The sequence below is a fragment of the Rhodofomes roseus genome, assembly GCF_022264815.1.
Source record: "Rhodofomes roseus strain CIRM-BRFM 1785 chromosome Unknown C8Q71scaffold_1, whole genome shotgun sequence".
NCBI classification, from domain to species: Eukaryota; Fungi; Basidiomycota; class Agaricomycetes; order Polyporales; family Fomitopsidaceae; genus Rhodofomes; species Rhodofomes roseus.
Window position 1 is genome coordinate 100,358 of NW_025952957.1, and position 16,705 is coordinate 117,062.

At 53.2% G+C, this 16,705-nt stretch overlaps 2 protein-coding genes across 2 annotated transcripts; both read right to left on the reverse strand.

Annotated features, from left to right (window-relative positions):
- Nucleotides 1–7,607: 7,607 nt before the first annotated feature.
- On the reverse strand, nt 7,608–14,589 carry C8Q71DRAFT_719279 (uncharacterized protein; the record flags this gene model as incomplete). Its single annotated transcript, XM_047921297.1, has 23 exons — nt 7,608–8,102; nt 8,168–8,312; nt 8,342–8,429; nt 8,547–8,704; nt 8,810–8,853; nt 9,172–9,459; nt 9,526–9,666; nt 9,721–9,840; nt 10,004–10,408; nt 10,497–10,689; nt 10,932–11,069; nt 11,091–11,311; nt 11,366–11,671; nt 11,730–11,927; nt 11,983–12,005; nt 12,450–12,540; nt 12,592–12,639; nt 12,891–13,049; nt 13,106–13,266; nt 13,359–13,446; nt 13,897–14,036; nt 14,139–14,379; nt 14,449–14,589. The coding sequence occupies 23 exons, from the start codon at nt 14,587–14,589 to the stop codon at nt 7,608–7,610; spliced, it is 4,032 nt and encodes a 1,343-aa protein (XP_047784307.1).
- A 1,191-nt stretch (nt 14,590–15,780) lies between these two features.
- C8Q71DRAFT_728663 (Sm-like ribonucleoprotein) lies at nt 15,781–16,658 on the reverse strand. The gene is made up of 4 exons (XM_047921984.1): nt 16,593–16,658; nt 16,465–16,541; nt 16,069–16,415; nt 15,781–16,016 (listed from the first exon to the last, which is right to left on the reverse strand). Exons 1-3 carry the CDS (start codon nt 16,604–16,606, stop codon nt 16,144–16,146), a joined length of 363 nt encoding a protein of 120 aa, XP_047784308.1. The 5' UTR covers nt 16,607–16,658; the 3' UTR covers nt 15,781–16,016; nt 16,069–16,143.
- Nucleotides 16,659–16,705: the final 47 nt, after the last annotated feature.

Below are 16,705 nucleotides of genomic sequence, written 5' to 3' on the forward strand. Positions count from 1 at the left end.
GCAGGAGTGCCGTGGGAGCATGGAGATCTCGCCCGCGAGCTCCGCGCTGCAAAGCTGCACCGCCGCAAGTCCGAGTCGCGAGACTGCACCCCCGCGCCCCTGCCAGCATCCGTCGACTTGGGCTGGCAAGTACGTCCAGATACGAGTCATCCGCGGGTGCGGGTATTGCCGAAGGGAAGGGCTGGTGAGGAGGCGAGGGAATGGGCGCGCGAGTGTGCGAGCGAGAGTCTTCGCTCGTCGCGCCAAGGGAGACCGGGCAGGCGAGACGGTCGTGCTATCTTGCTGTCGACGGCTGTATGATGGCGGGACTTGAGGCGTTGAGGGATCGTAGTGGCACAAGAGGGATGGAGGTAACGGGTCAGCCAATATAAACCCAATCTCGCTCGCCCGCGCCTCCTCTCACGCCTCCGCACCCGTTGCCCGCGCGTGCCCCATCCCCGTTGCGTGCCGGACGTTCGGGCTGGCGGACGGGTCGGGGCCCTGTGGCCGCTCATGAGTCGTAGTGTCGTCCGGGCGGCGGGCGGGTGTACCACTGGGCCCGGGCGGCGGACGGTGTGAATACGGCGAGTCGTATCCGGAGGCGTAGGTATGCGAGGGCCTGCTTGTGGACTGCGTCATTGAGCAGTCGTATGCTCTCTATGTTCAATGTGCGTGAGTGCTCAATCAAAGCAGTTGTGTGTAAGACTGTGAAGTCGAAGTGTGTGTGAGGGAACGTACCGTTTGCAATCATCTCCCAGCACGTCGTATGCTTGGCTCGCCGCGTGAAACTTCTCCTTCGCCCCGGGTTCCTTGTTCACGTCCGGATGGTACTGCCAGCCTACCTGGCAACGCAACGCGGCACCCTCGTATACATCGGCCGTCCTGGAGGGTCAGTCCGTTGAGCTCTCCAAGCCCTCGCAGGGATCGCTCCGCGCCGACGACACATCCAACTTCTTTGCTGGGGAGTTCGAGTCTTAACCCAACAACCAGATGCCTCCGAGCCGAATGCTCCTGCTCCTCGTAATGAAGAACACTGCGAGTGTTCAGTGGGAGGGCGGAGGGCGGGTGGACAGAGTCAGTATCTTACACGCACCTCGTCTCGCACTTCCTCTCCGCATTCACATCCACACTATCTCGTCCCCCTCCTGTGTTCGTTCTCTCCACATCTGTACATCCGGAGCCGCGCGTGCCAGTTGCCCCGGCCGTCGTCTTGGCATGTCAGGGTTAAGTTATAAGGTGTGACGAAGAGTCCGAAGTGGCGGTCGATGAAGACGTCCGCGCAGGCTCGGCCACGTGCATGCGGGAACATTCGGTAGGCCTAGGGTGAGGAGGAGCAGCGTCCAGCAGAGCGTGTGTTGATGTGGATGCGATGAGTCACGACTTGGAGGCGCAGGTTGCGGTTGAAGTGCTAAGCGCCTCAGCCACGACACACGCGCTTGCCCTCCTCTCGCTCTCACAGCACGTCAGCACATGCTCGCCTTGCGCTCGCCCTTGGCCTCAGCGCGCAGCACCCTCATCGTGTCTCTCGCCTGCCTGTCCTTCTTGCCGCCTACCCCGATAATAGTGTCTACGCCCGACCGCAAGACACGTCAGCACGTGGATCGACCTGTCGCGCGCCCACGACTCAGATCGCGTGGCCCAGCAGCCTGGTCATTCTCTCGCTCTCAGCCTCTCACTTGCCTCTCACCCTCCTTCCCCTCCTGTCCGCCCTCATAACTGTACCCTGCTGTAATCTGCTCCACCCTCCCTCCGTCAACCCTCAGGACTTACATGCACCCCGTCCACAAGAGCTGGGGTGTGTGAACCAGTGAGCCGTGTGCCTCAAGAATCGCACGGTGCGCGGCCACAGCAAACTCCAAGACACGCGAAGAGCATCGTTAGAGGCTTGCGAGAGATGGGCAGCCCGCGGAGCCAACAACTGGAGTACTAAGTCAGTGAGTACCTCTGCTTGTCACGACACACGACGACCTACTGACCACCTTGGCAAGTGGAGGCGAACGCGGGGGATACAACCCCACTGTACGTGTGCTTAACGAGCACGAGCGCAGCGAAGATGATCCCGGTGTGTGTGCGCGCCACTGACAGTCCTGTAGGCGTACGTCGAACAAGCCTCAAGGTGTCGCGCGCGCATGGGCACAGCCAGCAAGAGCCCGCTGTACCCAAATATCAGGCATCCCACGCCGACACTTACGGATACCCCGAGGGAAGGTGCGTTTTACATTGACGATCAAGCCGAAGTAGCGTAACCCAGCCCGCCGAGGAAATCCGCACGACGAGTGAGAGCCAGCCGGGCACCCAGCGGCCATGCACCAGTGTGGTACACAAGAGCGTACTAAGCAATAATCCGACAGACTCTGGCTCGACGCGCGTAGGCACATCGAGGATGATCGTGCTGCCCGCCAACCAGCGAAGGAGCCAGGCAATTAAAATGGGCATTCAATCCTTCCCTGACGGACCGGATTGATGAGCCCGCCGGATGCGAGCGCGAGGGGATGTAGGTGCGACAAGCTTAAGCTGTACAAGGCGAGCAGCAAGTGCATAGTGGGCGAGTGTGAGCTCATGTTGCACTGCTACCATGAACCATGATGCGCATGGGCCGGATAGTAGCTCGTACGATTGTACCGTATAGCTAGGGTACAACAAATATATTTGTGTTATATCTGCTCTCTGGCGTATCTGACATGCTGACGTCCATGGATTCTGACGGCTCTGACGGCTCTGAGAATGTCTGAGGCTTGTCTGAGGCTGTCTGATAATTCTATCTGACGAAGAAATTTTGCAAAAATCCGAGATCCTGAGGACTGGGCGTATGAGCCGAGCTGATGCAATCTGAAGTGATCTGAACACTTATGAAGCCCCTGACGGCACCCGTCAGAGGCTTTGCACGATTTCCTGATGCAGCAAAAGACCAAAGATTCCAACCGAGAAACGAAGGGCAGCAGAGTCTCCCCCGAGACCTGCTAAGCCGCCGAAGAAATCACGTACCGACAGCGCCGACAACGCTCAGCCTAGCTTGAAGGCGCCGACAGCGAGCGTGAAAGCACCGATGGCGAGCGCAAAGGGTTTGGCGGCGAGCGCGAAGAGTTCAGCAGTGAGCGCGAAGAGTTCAGCGGTGAGCGCGAAGAGTTCAGTGGCGAGCGTGACAGGTATGGCGGCAAGCGGCGCGAGGACTGCACAGCGCCGCACCGTCGAGATCGAAGATGTTGAGGACGTTGATGAAGCGTCTTCGCGCCGAAGATCGACCGAGCCAATAAATGTCGACACGTCGAGCTCCGAGGACAAAGCAAGTAGGAAGGGGAGTGACAGTGACGGCAGTGAGGATCTTGCCGAGGAGACAGCCGAGCAGGAGCTAGGTGAGATTATGGGTGCACTCAAGGAAGATGCAGACGTAGTGACTATGACCCACCTTGTAGCGCGCATGCAGCGCAAGTGGACGGCCCCGGCATATGCTTTCTTCTGGCCAGACCCAGCCATCGAGCACATTGATGGACGGCGGATACATACCTTCCGATGTGCGAACACCGGCTGCAAGCACGACATGCAGCGGTATCTCGCTTCGAAGGATGCGACGTCGACAGGCAACCTGCGTAAGCATATCAAGAAGTGTTGGGGTGTCGAGGCGCTCGAGGCCGCCGACTGGATGTCGACAGCGTCAAAAGCTAAGGAGAGCATCGAGAAATATAAGCGGACGCAGGATATCAAGGTGGCGTTCGGCGCGGCAAGCCAGAAGAGTTTTCGCTACTCAATGATTCAGCACACACCCACGGAGACACGGTGAGTGGTCACATACCACCAGAGATAACACATCTAACCGTGCACCCAGCGCGGAGATCGTACGTTGGGTGGCCGAAAGCATGAGGCCCTTCAATATTGTGAAGGACCGTGGGTTTGACTGCTTGATCAAGACGGGGCGGCCAGAGTATAAGTTGCCGTCGCTGACAACGGTTGGGCGTGATGTCCGTAAAGTCTTCACGCGTGTGCGGGGGCGTGCGGCGAGCTGGTTGCAGGCAAGCATGGATGAGCTATAGATAGACGTCGAGATAACGTAGCTCACTCACCGATAGGAATACGACGGTGAACTGAACTTTGCAACCGATGCATGGACCTCGCCCAACCAAAAGGCGATGGTGGCATTTACAGTCCACTTCGAACATCAGGGTGCACCAATGACCATGGTGCTTGACGTTGTTGAGGTCGCAAAATCGCACAGCGGTCTGAATCTTGCAACTGTGTTCTCGGACATGATACATGAGCTGAAACTCGACACAAAGGTTAGCTCACTGATGCCACATAACATGTTGAGACTTACCCGCACATGCAGATGCTCGGCGTGACCTCAAACAACGTGATGATAGATGAGATGGAGGCCATGATATTGTCATTCCGGGGCGGCCGAGCGCGCAGCCGGTGTTTTTGTCATATCATTAATCTAGTGGCGAAGATGGTGCTGCGTCAGTTTGAGCCACCAAAACGCAAGAAAAAAGGTAAACAAACGGGGACATACCTTGACGAAGATGACAATCCAGACTTGTCCAATTGGGACAAAGACCTGCAAGCGATGATGGAGGACCTCGATTTTGATGACGGGATGAGAACGCGCAAGGCGCCGATAGTCTGGATGGATTCTACAATGTCCACGATGATATGGACGCCGCAAGCAGAGCCGCGACGGACGCTGAGGTTCGCCCCGTCAAGATGATGCTGCTAAAGGTAAGTTCAACGTCTGGATGCCTTGAATTAGTTACTCACCTTCATTGTATGAACCCCTCCAAAGCTCCGCAAGATCTCCATGGCTATTCACCACTCGACCACGCTCCTGCTGCCGACGTGGAGGAAGGTCGTCGGGGAGCTGAAGATGAGGGCCCGCAAGCTCCCCCGCGATGTTCGGACGCGGTGGAATTCAACGTTCAGGATGCTTGATGTCGCTCTTGAGTACAGAGCTGCGATAGACAAGATGACTGAGGTGCAGGCGAACAACCTGCGCCAGTGGGAGCTCGATGAGAGAGAGTGGACAATTGCCATGCAACTGCGTGACGTGCTACAGGCGAGTCACCATTTAGTCACATTGTGGGTCCACTGTTGACTTACCGTATGTGCTCAACAATACCTCTTTCGGTCGCTGGCGCTTGCCCTCTTGTCCCCGTCTTGCGCTCGCCCTGGGGCTGTCCTGCTGCTGCTGCCTTCTCACCCTGCCGCTGCCGCTGCGCGACCCTACCTTGTCGACATACCGCCGTTGGCTTGCCATCTCCGACTGTCCACCCACTGCCGCTGGCCGTTCGCGGCTGCTTGCCGTCCCACAACTGCACAGTTGACTCGCGGCCATTCCGTTGTCAACGTCACATGGCTGCCATGTCGACTCGCCGTTCTCTCATGCACCCCCGGGCTGGCACATGTTCGCATCTCGTGACGGTGGTTAATGTCGCGCACTTCCGGCGCGAACAGGTCTTCTACGATGCCACGCATTTCTTCTCGCGCGAGGGCAAGGATGCCCCCGGCCTCACTGACGTTATCCCAGCAATGGATATCATCGACCAACAGCTTGCCACCGATTCCCTCAACCAAACACTTGACCCCGCCATTTGCGTCGCGGTCAGCTTGGGCAAGCGCGCCATTAACCGCTACTATAACAAGAGCGATGAATCAGCCGTCTACCGCATCGCGATGGGTAAGCACCACATACCTTAATGATCTGAATGTCCTGACATTCAGTTGCAGTTCTGGATCCTTGCAACAAGCTCCAGTATTTCCGTGACAACGCGCGGCCGGATGAGTGGATTGTGGACGCGCGGTTCTTGGTGTGGCAGGCCTACGACAAGGATTGGAAAGGTCACGGACTGCCATGTGAGCAACCAGAGGACACAGACAGACTGCAGGTGCGTTCCATGCTATTGTATCCCTCCCAGTTTTGCTCACTACCCAGTCGATGGTCATCACTGCACATGTAGCCGCCAACGGGTGCGCAGCCCTCGGCGTCAACCAAGAAGCAAAACATGTTCGACGCTGCGCGCGCAAACCGCAAGAAGACTGCGGTTCCCATCGTCGACAAACTCGATCATTACCTCAGCTCCGATCCTGATGCGTCCATTGACAGTGCACTTGGCTGGTGGACTCGTGCTGAATCACGGGCGATGTACCCAAGTCTCTCCCGCATGGCCGTCTCGTACCTCACCATTCCTCGTACGTAATGCCGCATTCATTGTTGTCGTAATATTGACCACTCTTCTCACCACAGCTACATCGGTCGCAGTCGAACGGCTCTTTAGCAAGGGCCGAATTTTCATCTCTCACCTGCAAAATGGACTCTCCGCGGAGTCGATCCGGGCACTGATGTGCCTGAACAACTGGAGCCTACTGGGATTCATCAAAGACGAGGACGTCAGGTCTGTGACGCGTGAGGATGCTTCCAAGGATCCTCCGGAAGATGTGGAGGATGTGTGGGGCTTCTCGGAACCACGCAACGATGCCATATTCTTTGTTTAGTTCAAACATCCTGTACATGATGTGATCTCAAGCTCGAACCTGCGCTATACTCATCTGTACCCGTCTGTACCCCTGACCCGCCATGAACCCTCCGTACCCGCAAACGACCCGTACCCTCCGCGCGGGTGCGTGACCCCCGTGGGTACGGGTACGGGTAGGTGCCCGAGTACCCGGGGGTGTACTCATGCAATTCACTAGCCGTGATCCGTGGATTGGCTTGAACATATAAGCCCCTTTGTCTTCGCATGGGCAGCACTGGTGTGTCCTCATGTTTGATACCTCCTGCAATGGCTGTCCCCCTATGTATATATACTGCTGCACCAAGCAATTCAATGACACATTTATATCATGACATGTGCAGTGTGCAACAGGAAAATCGGGCACTCGCTCATACGTAGCTATAAGTAGCTATAATTGGAAGAAATGTTAAAATTTTCTGGGCATCTTGTACGCGCTCATAAGGAACCCACCTTTAGTGAAAAGAACGTATAACACTCCCGTAACATTCATACGAGAACGCGCGTTTGCTGTTATGACTACTCAAGAGACAGCGCGTCCGGTGTTACAATGACTTACGACACATCATTGTAATACATATGAGTCAGTGATAACAGCTATGGCCTCGCCTCATTACTAGCCATAAGACCATGACCTTAGAGCTCTGACCAGGTACAAGTATACGGGCATTGGATCATGAGTAGTCATGATCCACAAGGTCAGAACCTATGCTTAGCTGTAGGTCGCCCTGTGTAGGATATGAAGTACTCATCACTACGCAGTCATCATTTTCAAAAATGTTCACTGACGACTCGCCAGGCACTAATACCAGTATCAAGTCCCTTGTCGTATGCTAAGATCCGATCATTAAGTCTGCACACAATAGTCCGTTACTACTGACACTTTACTGCGATCTAATGCATCAATTTGCCGGGATTTGAACATCTGCGCGGACTAAGTTAGTAGCACTGACATGAAGACGAACCATGGAGCATTGATGTTCATACCGCTGCGTCACTATGACGTACACCAGTCAATGCACGCAATCCTATATGTACGCAAGTCACGCAGTCGGTCAAGCACGGGACCAAAGAGCATACTATATTGTGTATCAAGGTGGGCGACACGAGCGATGTAATACGTTCAAATGCTCAGTGCGAAGGCCCGTCACCGTGGCCGCGTTTGGCACGGTCCAACAAAGCTGCCTGATCCCAGCCCTCCAAGCCCTCTACATTCTCCTTGTACTGTTTCAACGCCTCCGACCCAAGGCTATTGAGCTCGCGCAGCACCTTCAAAGCCTGTTCCAGTCGGTCTAGTGACCGCTCACCGATGTGATACTGCCGGCGAACAGTCGCAGACTGCAAGTGGAGCAGTTCTTCGATTGCCTCCTTCGAGATCAACAGGCTTTCGCGGCACGCCTGGTCGATGTTTGCAACTAGAGCCTCGTCAGGTAGATCCGAAGGACTTGACATGAGGGGAATGAGGTTCCAGGAGCATTGTGTGAGCCGTTGGACGAGATGGAGGTTCTGGAAGTTAGATTCGCTGCGCCGCCACGGTGATTGTGGATCGTTAATGGACATGTGGAAGACACGCTCCGATATGTAGTTGTCCATGTACTCGGTTTGAGCTGCATGTTCTTTCTGGCCCTGCACCGTCGATCGCGGCCATTAGTAGCTAATTCAGTAGAACACGAAATTGAGTGTGTACATACCGTATCATTCCAGCAAATCGCAAGTCTCTCTGTCCAGGATTGACTTCGCCGCATAGGTGGCGCAACCCATGCACCTTCCATGTCGTCAGGTTGATCGACCTGCCGAAGTGCAGCCCTTCGGAATAGATGTAGCTCGTCATTAAACCTGAAGACCCTGGAAGCACGTAAACTCACCCAATGCTAAGTGAGTTCTGCAAATGTTGGGAGGCACCAGTGTCGGCGACCCGGGTGCCGCCAGCACTCGTCTCATTCATGGCTACAGCTGATATAAATTCGGAATCAGACTGTCAATATCTACTTATAATCGGGCTGTGACTCACAGTATACAACGGTGTATGGATAGTTGAGTGCTCGGATGTCACAGTCAATGCAAGAATACGTTGCGTGTTGACGTTGATCTTTGGTTGAACTCTCGCCACGCGGTGCGTCACGTTGCAAGTTTCCCAATTCGGTATTGCAAAAGCGCCGACCCAGTGGCACGCAACTGCAGCGATGTTACTCAACTCTTGGTGGAAGAACGAGTTGCCCACAATGTTTCTGTACGCAAAACGCATTTTTAATAAGCAAAGAACATATCTACCAAGTCTCAGCCCTTAATCATTGAAGCCGAGATCTGGAGGTGGGCTAAGGCCACGCACTCACATGTCACACTCCGTGACAAGCAGTGACTTAATCACAGTTGTGCGCTGCACACAGAATCGGATTTTGTGCAGGCTGAGGTTCAGGCAGGCCGATGTTTTGGCATAGGAGCAACAATTAAACGTTGTTGTACTAGTGACACATGTAGTCAAATGAACAGGACTCGGAAGGGGAAGGTAGATAGTATGTGACTCTAGCATGTCACGGTACTACTAGTATAGAATCAATCCTAGTAGAAATGACAGTAGTGCGGGCGCCGGCACCGCGTTCGAGACGTAATAGTAGTTGATTTGGAAGCTTGAATATATACAGATAAGTAAGATGTAGAATGCAGAAGGGGATACTAAGCATCAATTATCGCCTACTGTGCTGCCAGTGGCCGGTGCGCCGTCATCGTCATCGTCTGCATGATTGATGGAATCCAGGAAGTCGCGCTCCTCGTTGGTGTACTCGTCGTTCGATTGCTCTTCCGGGTACTGATCGGGGAAGAGCTCGTGGTTGTAGTAAGCCACGATATCGTCGTACTTCGTCTTCTGTTGGCGGCTCTGCGATAGTGATCGCAGAAGTTCGAGGCGCTTGTTATAGAATGCAAGGAAGTCGTATTCTCCTGATTGTTCGGAGAATTCCGCTGCTCCTGTAAGGACGAAGTAATTCTGCAGTACCAAGGTAAGTGATAAGCTGATGCCGGGCGGTCACGGAATGCGAGTGAACAGACTAACCACTGTTGCGCCAGCGACCAACAACGCATCTGTGACACCACTCAATGCCCAGAGCCTTGCATTGGATGCACGGGCCTTAGGGTGAGCAGCCCCGCTCTCGCTTGTTGCTGCAGATGGTCCGTTGAGGAGGTACTTGAGCGACTGTTTCGGTGAGTCTTGCAATCTGTATAACTCATACTAATCGTGGGAGCATACCTTCATGATAGATGGACCGCGCATATGACCAACAACTCGGTCGGTCCGAGATTGGATAGGCCGGTCGTACAGGAATGCATTGTCCTTGAGCAGTTCCTGTACTTCAGGGATGCCTTGGCGCTTCGATTTTGTAGAGAAGAGATCGGAACGAAACTCGAAGATGGCACTATGATTCGAGGCAACTAGATGCACCCAATATGAACGCAGGGAACGGGCCCCTTCACAGAACTGCACGGGTCATGATTTAACTGTAAGCTTGGTTATTTCATGGGCGGGTACTCACCCGTTCCTTGAACCACTTCTCATGAACGTGAGTACGGAGCCAGTTCGGGAGCTGTTGAACCATCTGCCATGCTTGCTCGCTTGCTTCGGTAGCGTGTTCAAACGAGTCAGCGGACTCAGAGACGCAGTCTTCGACATTTTCCGGGAGCTCGCCGAAGAGCGCAGCGTCTGGCCACAACGTGACTGTGGCAGCGAACTTCTTTCCGGCATGTAAGGCTGCTCGCCATACACTCTCGGATACACCCTCACTCGGGAGTCCTTTGCCGTCAGACCTGCGCCTCTTCGGATTATTCTCCGTGTCACTGCCACCACTGAAAGACACGTCCTCCAGTTCGGCGATTCTTGCCTTGGATGCGCCAAGGCGCGACGCAAGATCGGCCTCGTTGTTCTTCGACTCCCGCAAGGCCTGTCAGCATTTGATTCAATAATCATTATTATCCGAACATGACCAGCCCCGATAAAAATGTGTTGATTCACTTCGGGCATGACATTACCTTCTGCATGTCGTTTGCTTGCTTCTCCAGACGCTGGATCTTCGCTCGGTACTTTCGCTTCTTCTGCGTTAATTGCTGTATTTCTGCGGATTGACCATCAGGCTCAGGCTCAGGCTCCTGAGAAGGCGAGTGTTCTGCCGGGCCTGGCGGCCGGCGAGCTTGAACCTGAGACGGCTCGGCATCAGACGCCATGCTTGAATGGTATGTTTGTGTGCATTAGATATTGAGAAAGGCCAGTCAAATATAAGACTCGGAGCAACGATGATGGTGCAGGTTCCGGATATTATGAGGGCAGATATGCTTGGTCGGTGGCAAAGTTAGAGGAGTCGTTGCGACCGCCACACGTTGTGGCAACGAGTGACATTCCAAATTTGGCAAGTGTGATAGAATGAGTTGGTAGACGTACATTATTGCACGGAACGCAAACGTAGATACATATCCGGGTCAGTGATGTCCTGCACTGTGAGCTCCTGTGCATCTGGCTCCAACGTGACTATATGGCATGTCCGTACTATGGACTCTGCGAACACAAACGTATCCTCCTGATCATCAACTAGCCGGATGTAACCAAACCTTCGTCCACGGCACACATACCGCCTCAGGTATACGAGGTGGTACGCCTGCGAATTGACGTGGATCTCACATAACATGTAGACCCGACCGAACCATACACCATCTTCTCCACCATCAACAATGACGGTGTCGTGCCGGGGACCGGTCCTCCGCCACTTTGGAGTTGCCCTGACAATATCTTGATTGATGCCACCGGACTCCATTGAGACGTACTTGATGCGCATGCAGTAGAAACGGCGGAGCTAAGATGGACTACAGTTAGAGTAGAAGCACTTCGCACAATCATAAACTCATACCGGCATGCCTTGAACCCATCTGTCCGAGACTGTTGCATCAAAGTGACTAGAAAGGAATCTTGCCAATTTCCGAGCATAGCGGTCTAATGGGATCCCTTCCTTCGACCCAGCCATAATCTGAACAAACGTGGAGAGCGAACATGGCTTGTCTCGCACGCCAAGTCTGAGTCGCTGATCGGCCACACTGTTATCGCGCTCCGGAACGCTAGACTCGTCATTTGGATTCGCCTCGAGCTCGGCATCGTACGCATGCACTCTCTCAGCAATTTGCATTATAGCATCACGCTCTTCGGCCATCCGGGTCATCTATACGTATCTCAATATGCGTACAGATTCTTGAGACGGTTTACAGTAGTCTACATACCTGCGCGTCCAAGCTATCAGGTTGTCGGCTCGTCCGAGCATAATCCCGTTTGGTTTGGCGATGTAATGACTCGCCAAAGCTGGCCGCGTAGTTGTCGTGTGGCCCCTTCCGCCTCAGACAGTCGACTGTATGCACGGCAAAGAGATGGTTCTTGATCCATGAGAATGACAAGCCAATGAGTTCGTTGTTGTGAATTGACTAGGTTTCGAGGATCAGTTCAATTCTCGATATGATGACTCAGATGAAGACATACCTCAACGTAATGGCTATATCTGCCTAGATGATCCTCGAGGTATGACAACGTCAACTCTGTGTGACAGGTGAACTCTTTTGTGAGTATATACGCGCATGCAAGCTCCCGCAAACAAGGGAGAAGCCACGGCTCTGCGTCAGGCCAGAGACCTTCCAAAAATATTGGGAGATACTGCAAGTGTCAATGTGTCAGCTCCAATTTCACCGATCACAAAATCCACACATACACATAGGATCCGCCCAAGTTCATGGCCTGCAAGATACTTCAGGCGTGTCACGCCATGGCGGAAATGGTGCAGTGCTGAGCCCGGAAATTTTGAACACAGTTGGAACCTAGTAAAGAGCAAGATGCCACAGGATAATTCAGATAGGAACAGCGATTTATAAACGCAGATCTATACCTCCGGTCTAGCGTCTGGCGTGATCGCGTGGGTAGTACGTCAATAATGCGTGGCCAGATGTGATTACCGTGGATGCCTTGCTCAATCTGATGCAAAGGATCCGTGACGAACATGCGGTAGAGCGAGAGGAACATGCTCAGGCCAAATAGAAAGATATTCTATGTGACGCCGTCGGTTGTCTGCTCAACCATCACAGGAACGGTACGTACAACAACTGTGTCGCGCAGAGATTCCGCCTTCAAGACTGCTTTCTTTGCCTTCTTGTGACGTTTTGTTCGTGACATTGTGATCAGCTCAATAGCTCGTGTTTGTTTTCGCATAGGCCACGATTGTTTGCTTGTCCATAACTCGGAGCGTGGGACAAGGCATATTGGACATGGGTAGTGGCTCCGGTGACCCAGAATTCCAGATAAGCGCACTCTGAGGAGTCAGGAGTCAGCTTAGCACGAAACGTCAAGAATGGCCAAACCACGAACATCTCCTCGTAATCGGCTGACAGGACTACTACCGTTGGATAACCTTGTATCTTCAGTGATTGCATTGACAAGAGCATCCCGTATTTGCTCGGAATCTCTAACGTCTCGAACACAACCTCTAACGCTCGGTGGTAGACCTCAGCGCGATGTTGCACTAAATGCGAGTCGTTGTCTCCCTCTTCACCATGAACCTATGCAACGGGATCTTTCAAGTTCTGTCAGACTGCAAAATGAACTCGGGACGTACAACGGGTAAATAAGCAATCAGGGTGGCTCGGCCTTTGTCGCGCGAGGTGCGAATGCGCTTTGGTACGTTTGCAATCCACATGTAGACGGGCCAGTACTTCACGTTCCCAAAAGACGTCACGCGTGTTGCATCGGCATACACGTGGAGGTTGATAACAATACCTGTGTTGCCAATCTTTGTCTGATGAGATCAGAGGTGTTCAGCAGCCGTATGCTCGGAGAAAAGGCTTGAACTAAGTACCTGAATTGCCCACCAATCATCGGCAGTCCAAGACTCATCCCATACTCGCATAAGACGAGGTTCCTCAGGGTGTTGAACATACCGACGCTGCGGATAGAGCACTAGATGCGACTCTATTAAAGGATCCGCGAAGAAATCGACGCAAACGGTCCATGGGTCTCTGTAACGGAGGCTGTATCTTTGCTCCGCTTGACGCGCAAAGGGGACGGTCAACTCCGCTGTCCTGAACTGAGAGGGGCGCCATCAGTACAATACTAGAGCAAGTGATACACAGCAGCTATCACCTCGGGAAGCTCATCTTGCTGTCGCTCCTGTGACAAGATGGCATGCATCTCCTTCGCATTGCGAAGAGTAACACCATGCGAAGATGGCGCGCCGGACTGTATTATTTGTAGCTGCTCGTCTATCTGTGAATCCGGAGCGTCTGTGCGTAGAAAGAGCTCCGCTTGTTCAAAGTCCAGCCACGTACGGAAGGGATGCCATGGTGGCCGTGTCTGAGTAGAAATTGAGCGAGCTGGCGTCTCCGAGGAGTGGTCGTGCGTGGAACGCACAATAACGTCGAGGACCTCCGGACGTCTCCCGCTAGCAGGGTGATACTCAACATAGACTTCTCCTTCTTCGAGGGTCTCAGGACGGGCAGTGTCCGTGTATGCAGCCTCGCCAGGTTCCGCGTCAGCCTGAGGGTCTATGCCTGTCCCGGACGATACACTGGCCATATCCTCTAGTCAAGGGGAACGGCCGTGAGCTGTGAGTCAGCAGTGCATAGCCATATCAAGATACACATGATACTTACCGTCTGAGTCTGACTGGATGTCCCCATGTGTTGCAAGAGTTATCCCGGGCTGTGGCACATCGCTGGAACTTAAGTTCGGGAATGACGAACGTCCGTGCTGAATTGGGACCGCCTCAAACTCCGAGTCTGTCAGGTCGCTGTCGAATCCTGCGCCAAGTGACCCGTCAATGTTCGGTGAACTTGACGTCTCTCTTCGCTCGGAGACCGCGCCCGGTCCACTGGCAACGCCTCCCGCGGGTGGCTGTGCGCTTCTCGATCGGGCACGTATCAGCAAGACATTGCATCTGCGCAATGTGCAATCCGAACGTACCAAGATGTCCTTTGCTCGGACGGCGCCGAGGCTGTGCTCTGTGCAGTAGCGATCCTTGTGCGTTTCGCGATCTTGCATGCACGCAAGTGCGTGGACGGACCACCGTTTCTCTTGGAGTACCAGCGAGAGCAGTAAGGACATACCCAGTCAAGTCTGCTGGTAAACGTCAGCGATTCCGCCCTGGCTTGACGAGCTCAATTTCGCGATGTTCTGAGATCTTGCCGCATCCGGCGTTCAAGTTGAAGTTACCGCCCAGTGGCAATACACTCGTTAGTATTGATGACGATCTCACACGAGCAAATGTGGAGTATTGTATCATTGTTGTATGTGTGGTATAGCCGAATGTAAGACTCCACCGAACTCTTGCAGGAGTGTCATACATAGCCACGGTGCTTTCTCGCATCTCACACGATTTAGCGCTGACTCGTGCAGCCAGTAATAGGGTCTTATTGCATTCTTATGCGAACTCACAAGTCCACGCTTACGATCTTACTACTTCATTGTAAGAGAAATTTTGCGAAAAGCACTTATACGTCGCCTCCATTTTTCCTGTTGTGACTATGTGAGCGTGTACGTGAGTGAGAATACAGGGCAACCGTTACAGCAGTGCGATGACGTGCTACTGTATGGCGGTTGTTGGGCTAAGCTCACCGGTAAGTCATGAACATGCTGACAAAAGTCTTACCTGTGCTGACAGTTTTCTGATGCAGGCATTACACATCTCACCTTTCGATAGCATTATCCTAAAGATGTGAGTGCTAATCTCAATCCATAACATCTTGCAGTAGGATGTTATGACTTCGTCAGACTATGAAAGATAATAGCAATGTAGTGACAGAATCCAAGGTCATCTTAGTGATAAGTATTGAATGGTATGATATACATGATGACAGTGTTGCGCTTTTGGCAATGTTGTGTGGCTGTTTATTTTGTGATTTGTACCATAAGTACTGAGGTCCATGAGAAGGTGAGACTAGCAATAGACTCTACAGTATGAGCCCTATCAGTCAGAATTTTTTGAGAATTTTTACGGTCTATAGTAGCACAGTGACAGTGCTACTAATGGCCTTGTGGCTGAATTCAAAACTCAGCCCAAGATCTTGGCAGCCTGGAATACCATAGATTTGCTGGTAGCTGTACAACAATGCAGCACAATCAATAGAATCATAGTGTCAGTGAGCTCTATCATGTATCTGGGCATACTGAGGCACACCAATGTTCACTGTAGCAATGTCTATGAAACAGACCTAGAGGGAAGTGCATGCCAGTTCATGGTGTTGCCCAAAAGGTAGCAATCAGGTTGCTGAAGCTCTTTGATCTGTCCTCATGTCATATTTCCTCATGCAATGTTATTTTTCTACTAAGTTTTGCACACTGTGATATCCCTATATGCGAATCAAACATCAAACTGAAGGACAAGAAGTGCAAGCCCCGCAAACGTTCAGATCGTGTTATACCAGTTGCACGGTCGCCCAAATTGGTAGGTGCCTCACAAAGGGGGTAATGACTGTACTTAGCTGTAATGGTTGGAGTCGGCAAACAGACAGCTGAGCCGCCTACATACAGATCTGCTCATGATCACTTCAAGATTCAAACGATGGGCCGTCATCGAATACACACCTAATGCACAAGGATAGCAGAATACAGACCACATAACGACGTGCGACGAAGATGATGCGGCAAGAATGATTTTGATCAGAAGCCTCTGCCCCTGCCCCTGCCTCGTCCCCGTCCCCGTCCCCGATCCACCACTCGCCCGCGCCCACGGCCCCGAGCATCGTCCTTTTTCCGGTTCTTTGGTTTTGGTGCGTCGTCAACGAGCAGCGTGTCGAGAGGGAGGGCGTCGGGGAGGACGAAGTAGCGAATGTTGTTGCCGCGGATCGAGAGTGAATCAAGGGACGAAGGCTCGCGATTGCGTGCGGTCATCTTGACGGTCTTGAGGTGCGTGTTCATCTGCATGTCAACGCCTACAAGTCGGTTGAGTGGCTGCAGGGATAGACGGCGAGAAACGCGTACCTGTGATGGTGCCGTGGACGACGGAGCCGTTCTTGAGCTCGATCGTGACCGTCTCGTTGTTCAGTTTCATGAGGAACCTATGGCCCAGTAAGCAGGATGCAGGGAGCATAGCCGATCACGACGCGTACCTTACGAGCTTCATGGCGGACGCGGCGACGGCGACGATGGGAGCGACGACGACGGCGAGAATCAACGAGGACGCTGTGCGGCGAGGCGCTGGTGCGCGCATGGGACGCCCGTG

Coding starts and splice junctions, on each gene's coding strand:
- C8Q71DRAFT_728663 (XM_047921984.1), bottom strand. Junction 16,416..16,464: donor CGTCCACGGCACCATCACAG/GTACGCGTTTCT, acceptor ACCGACTTGTAG/GCGTTGACATGCAGATGAAC.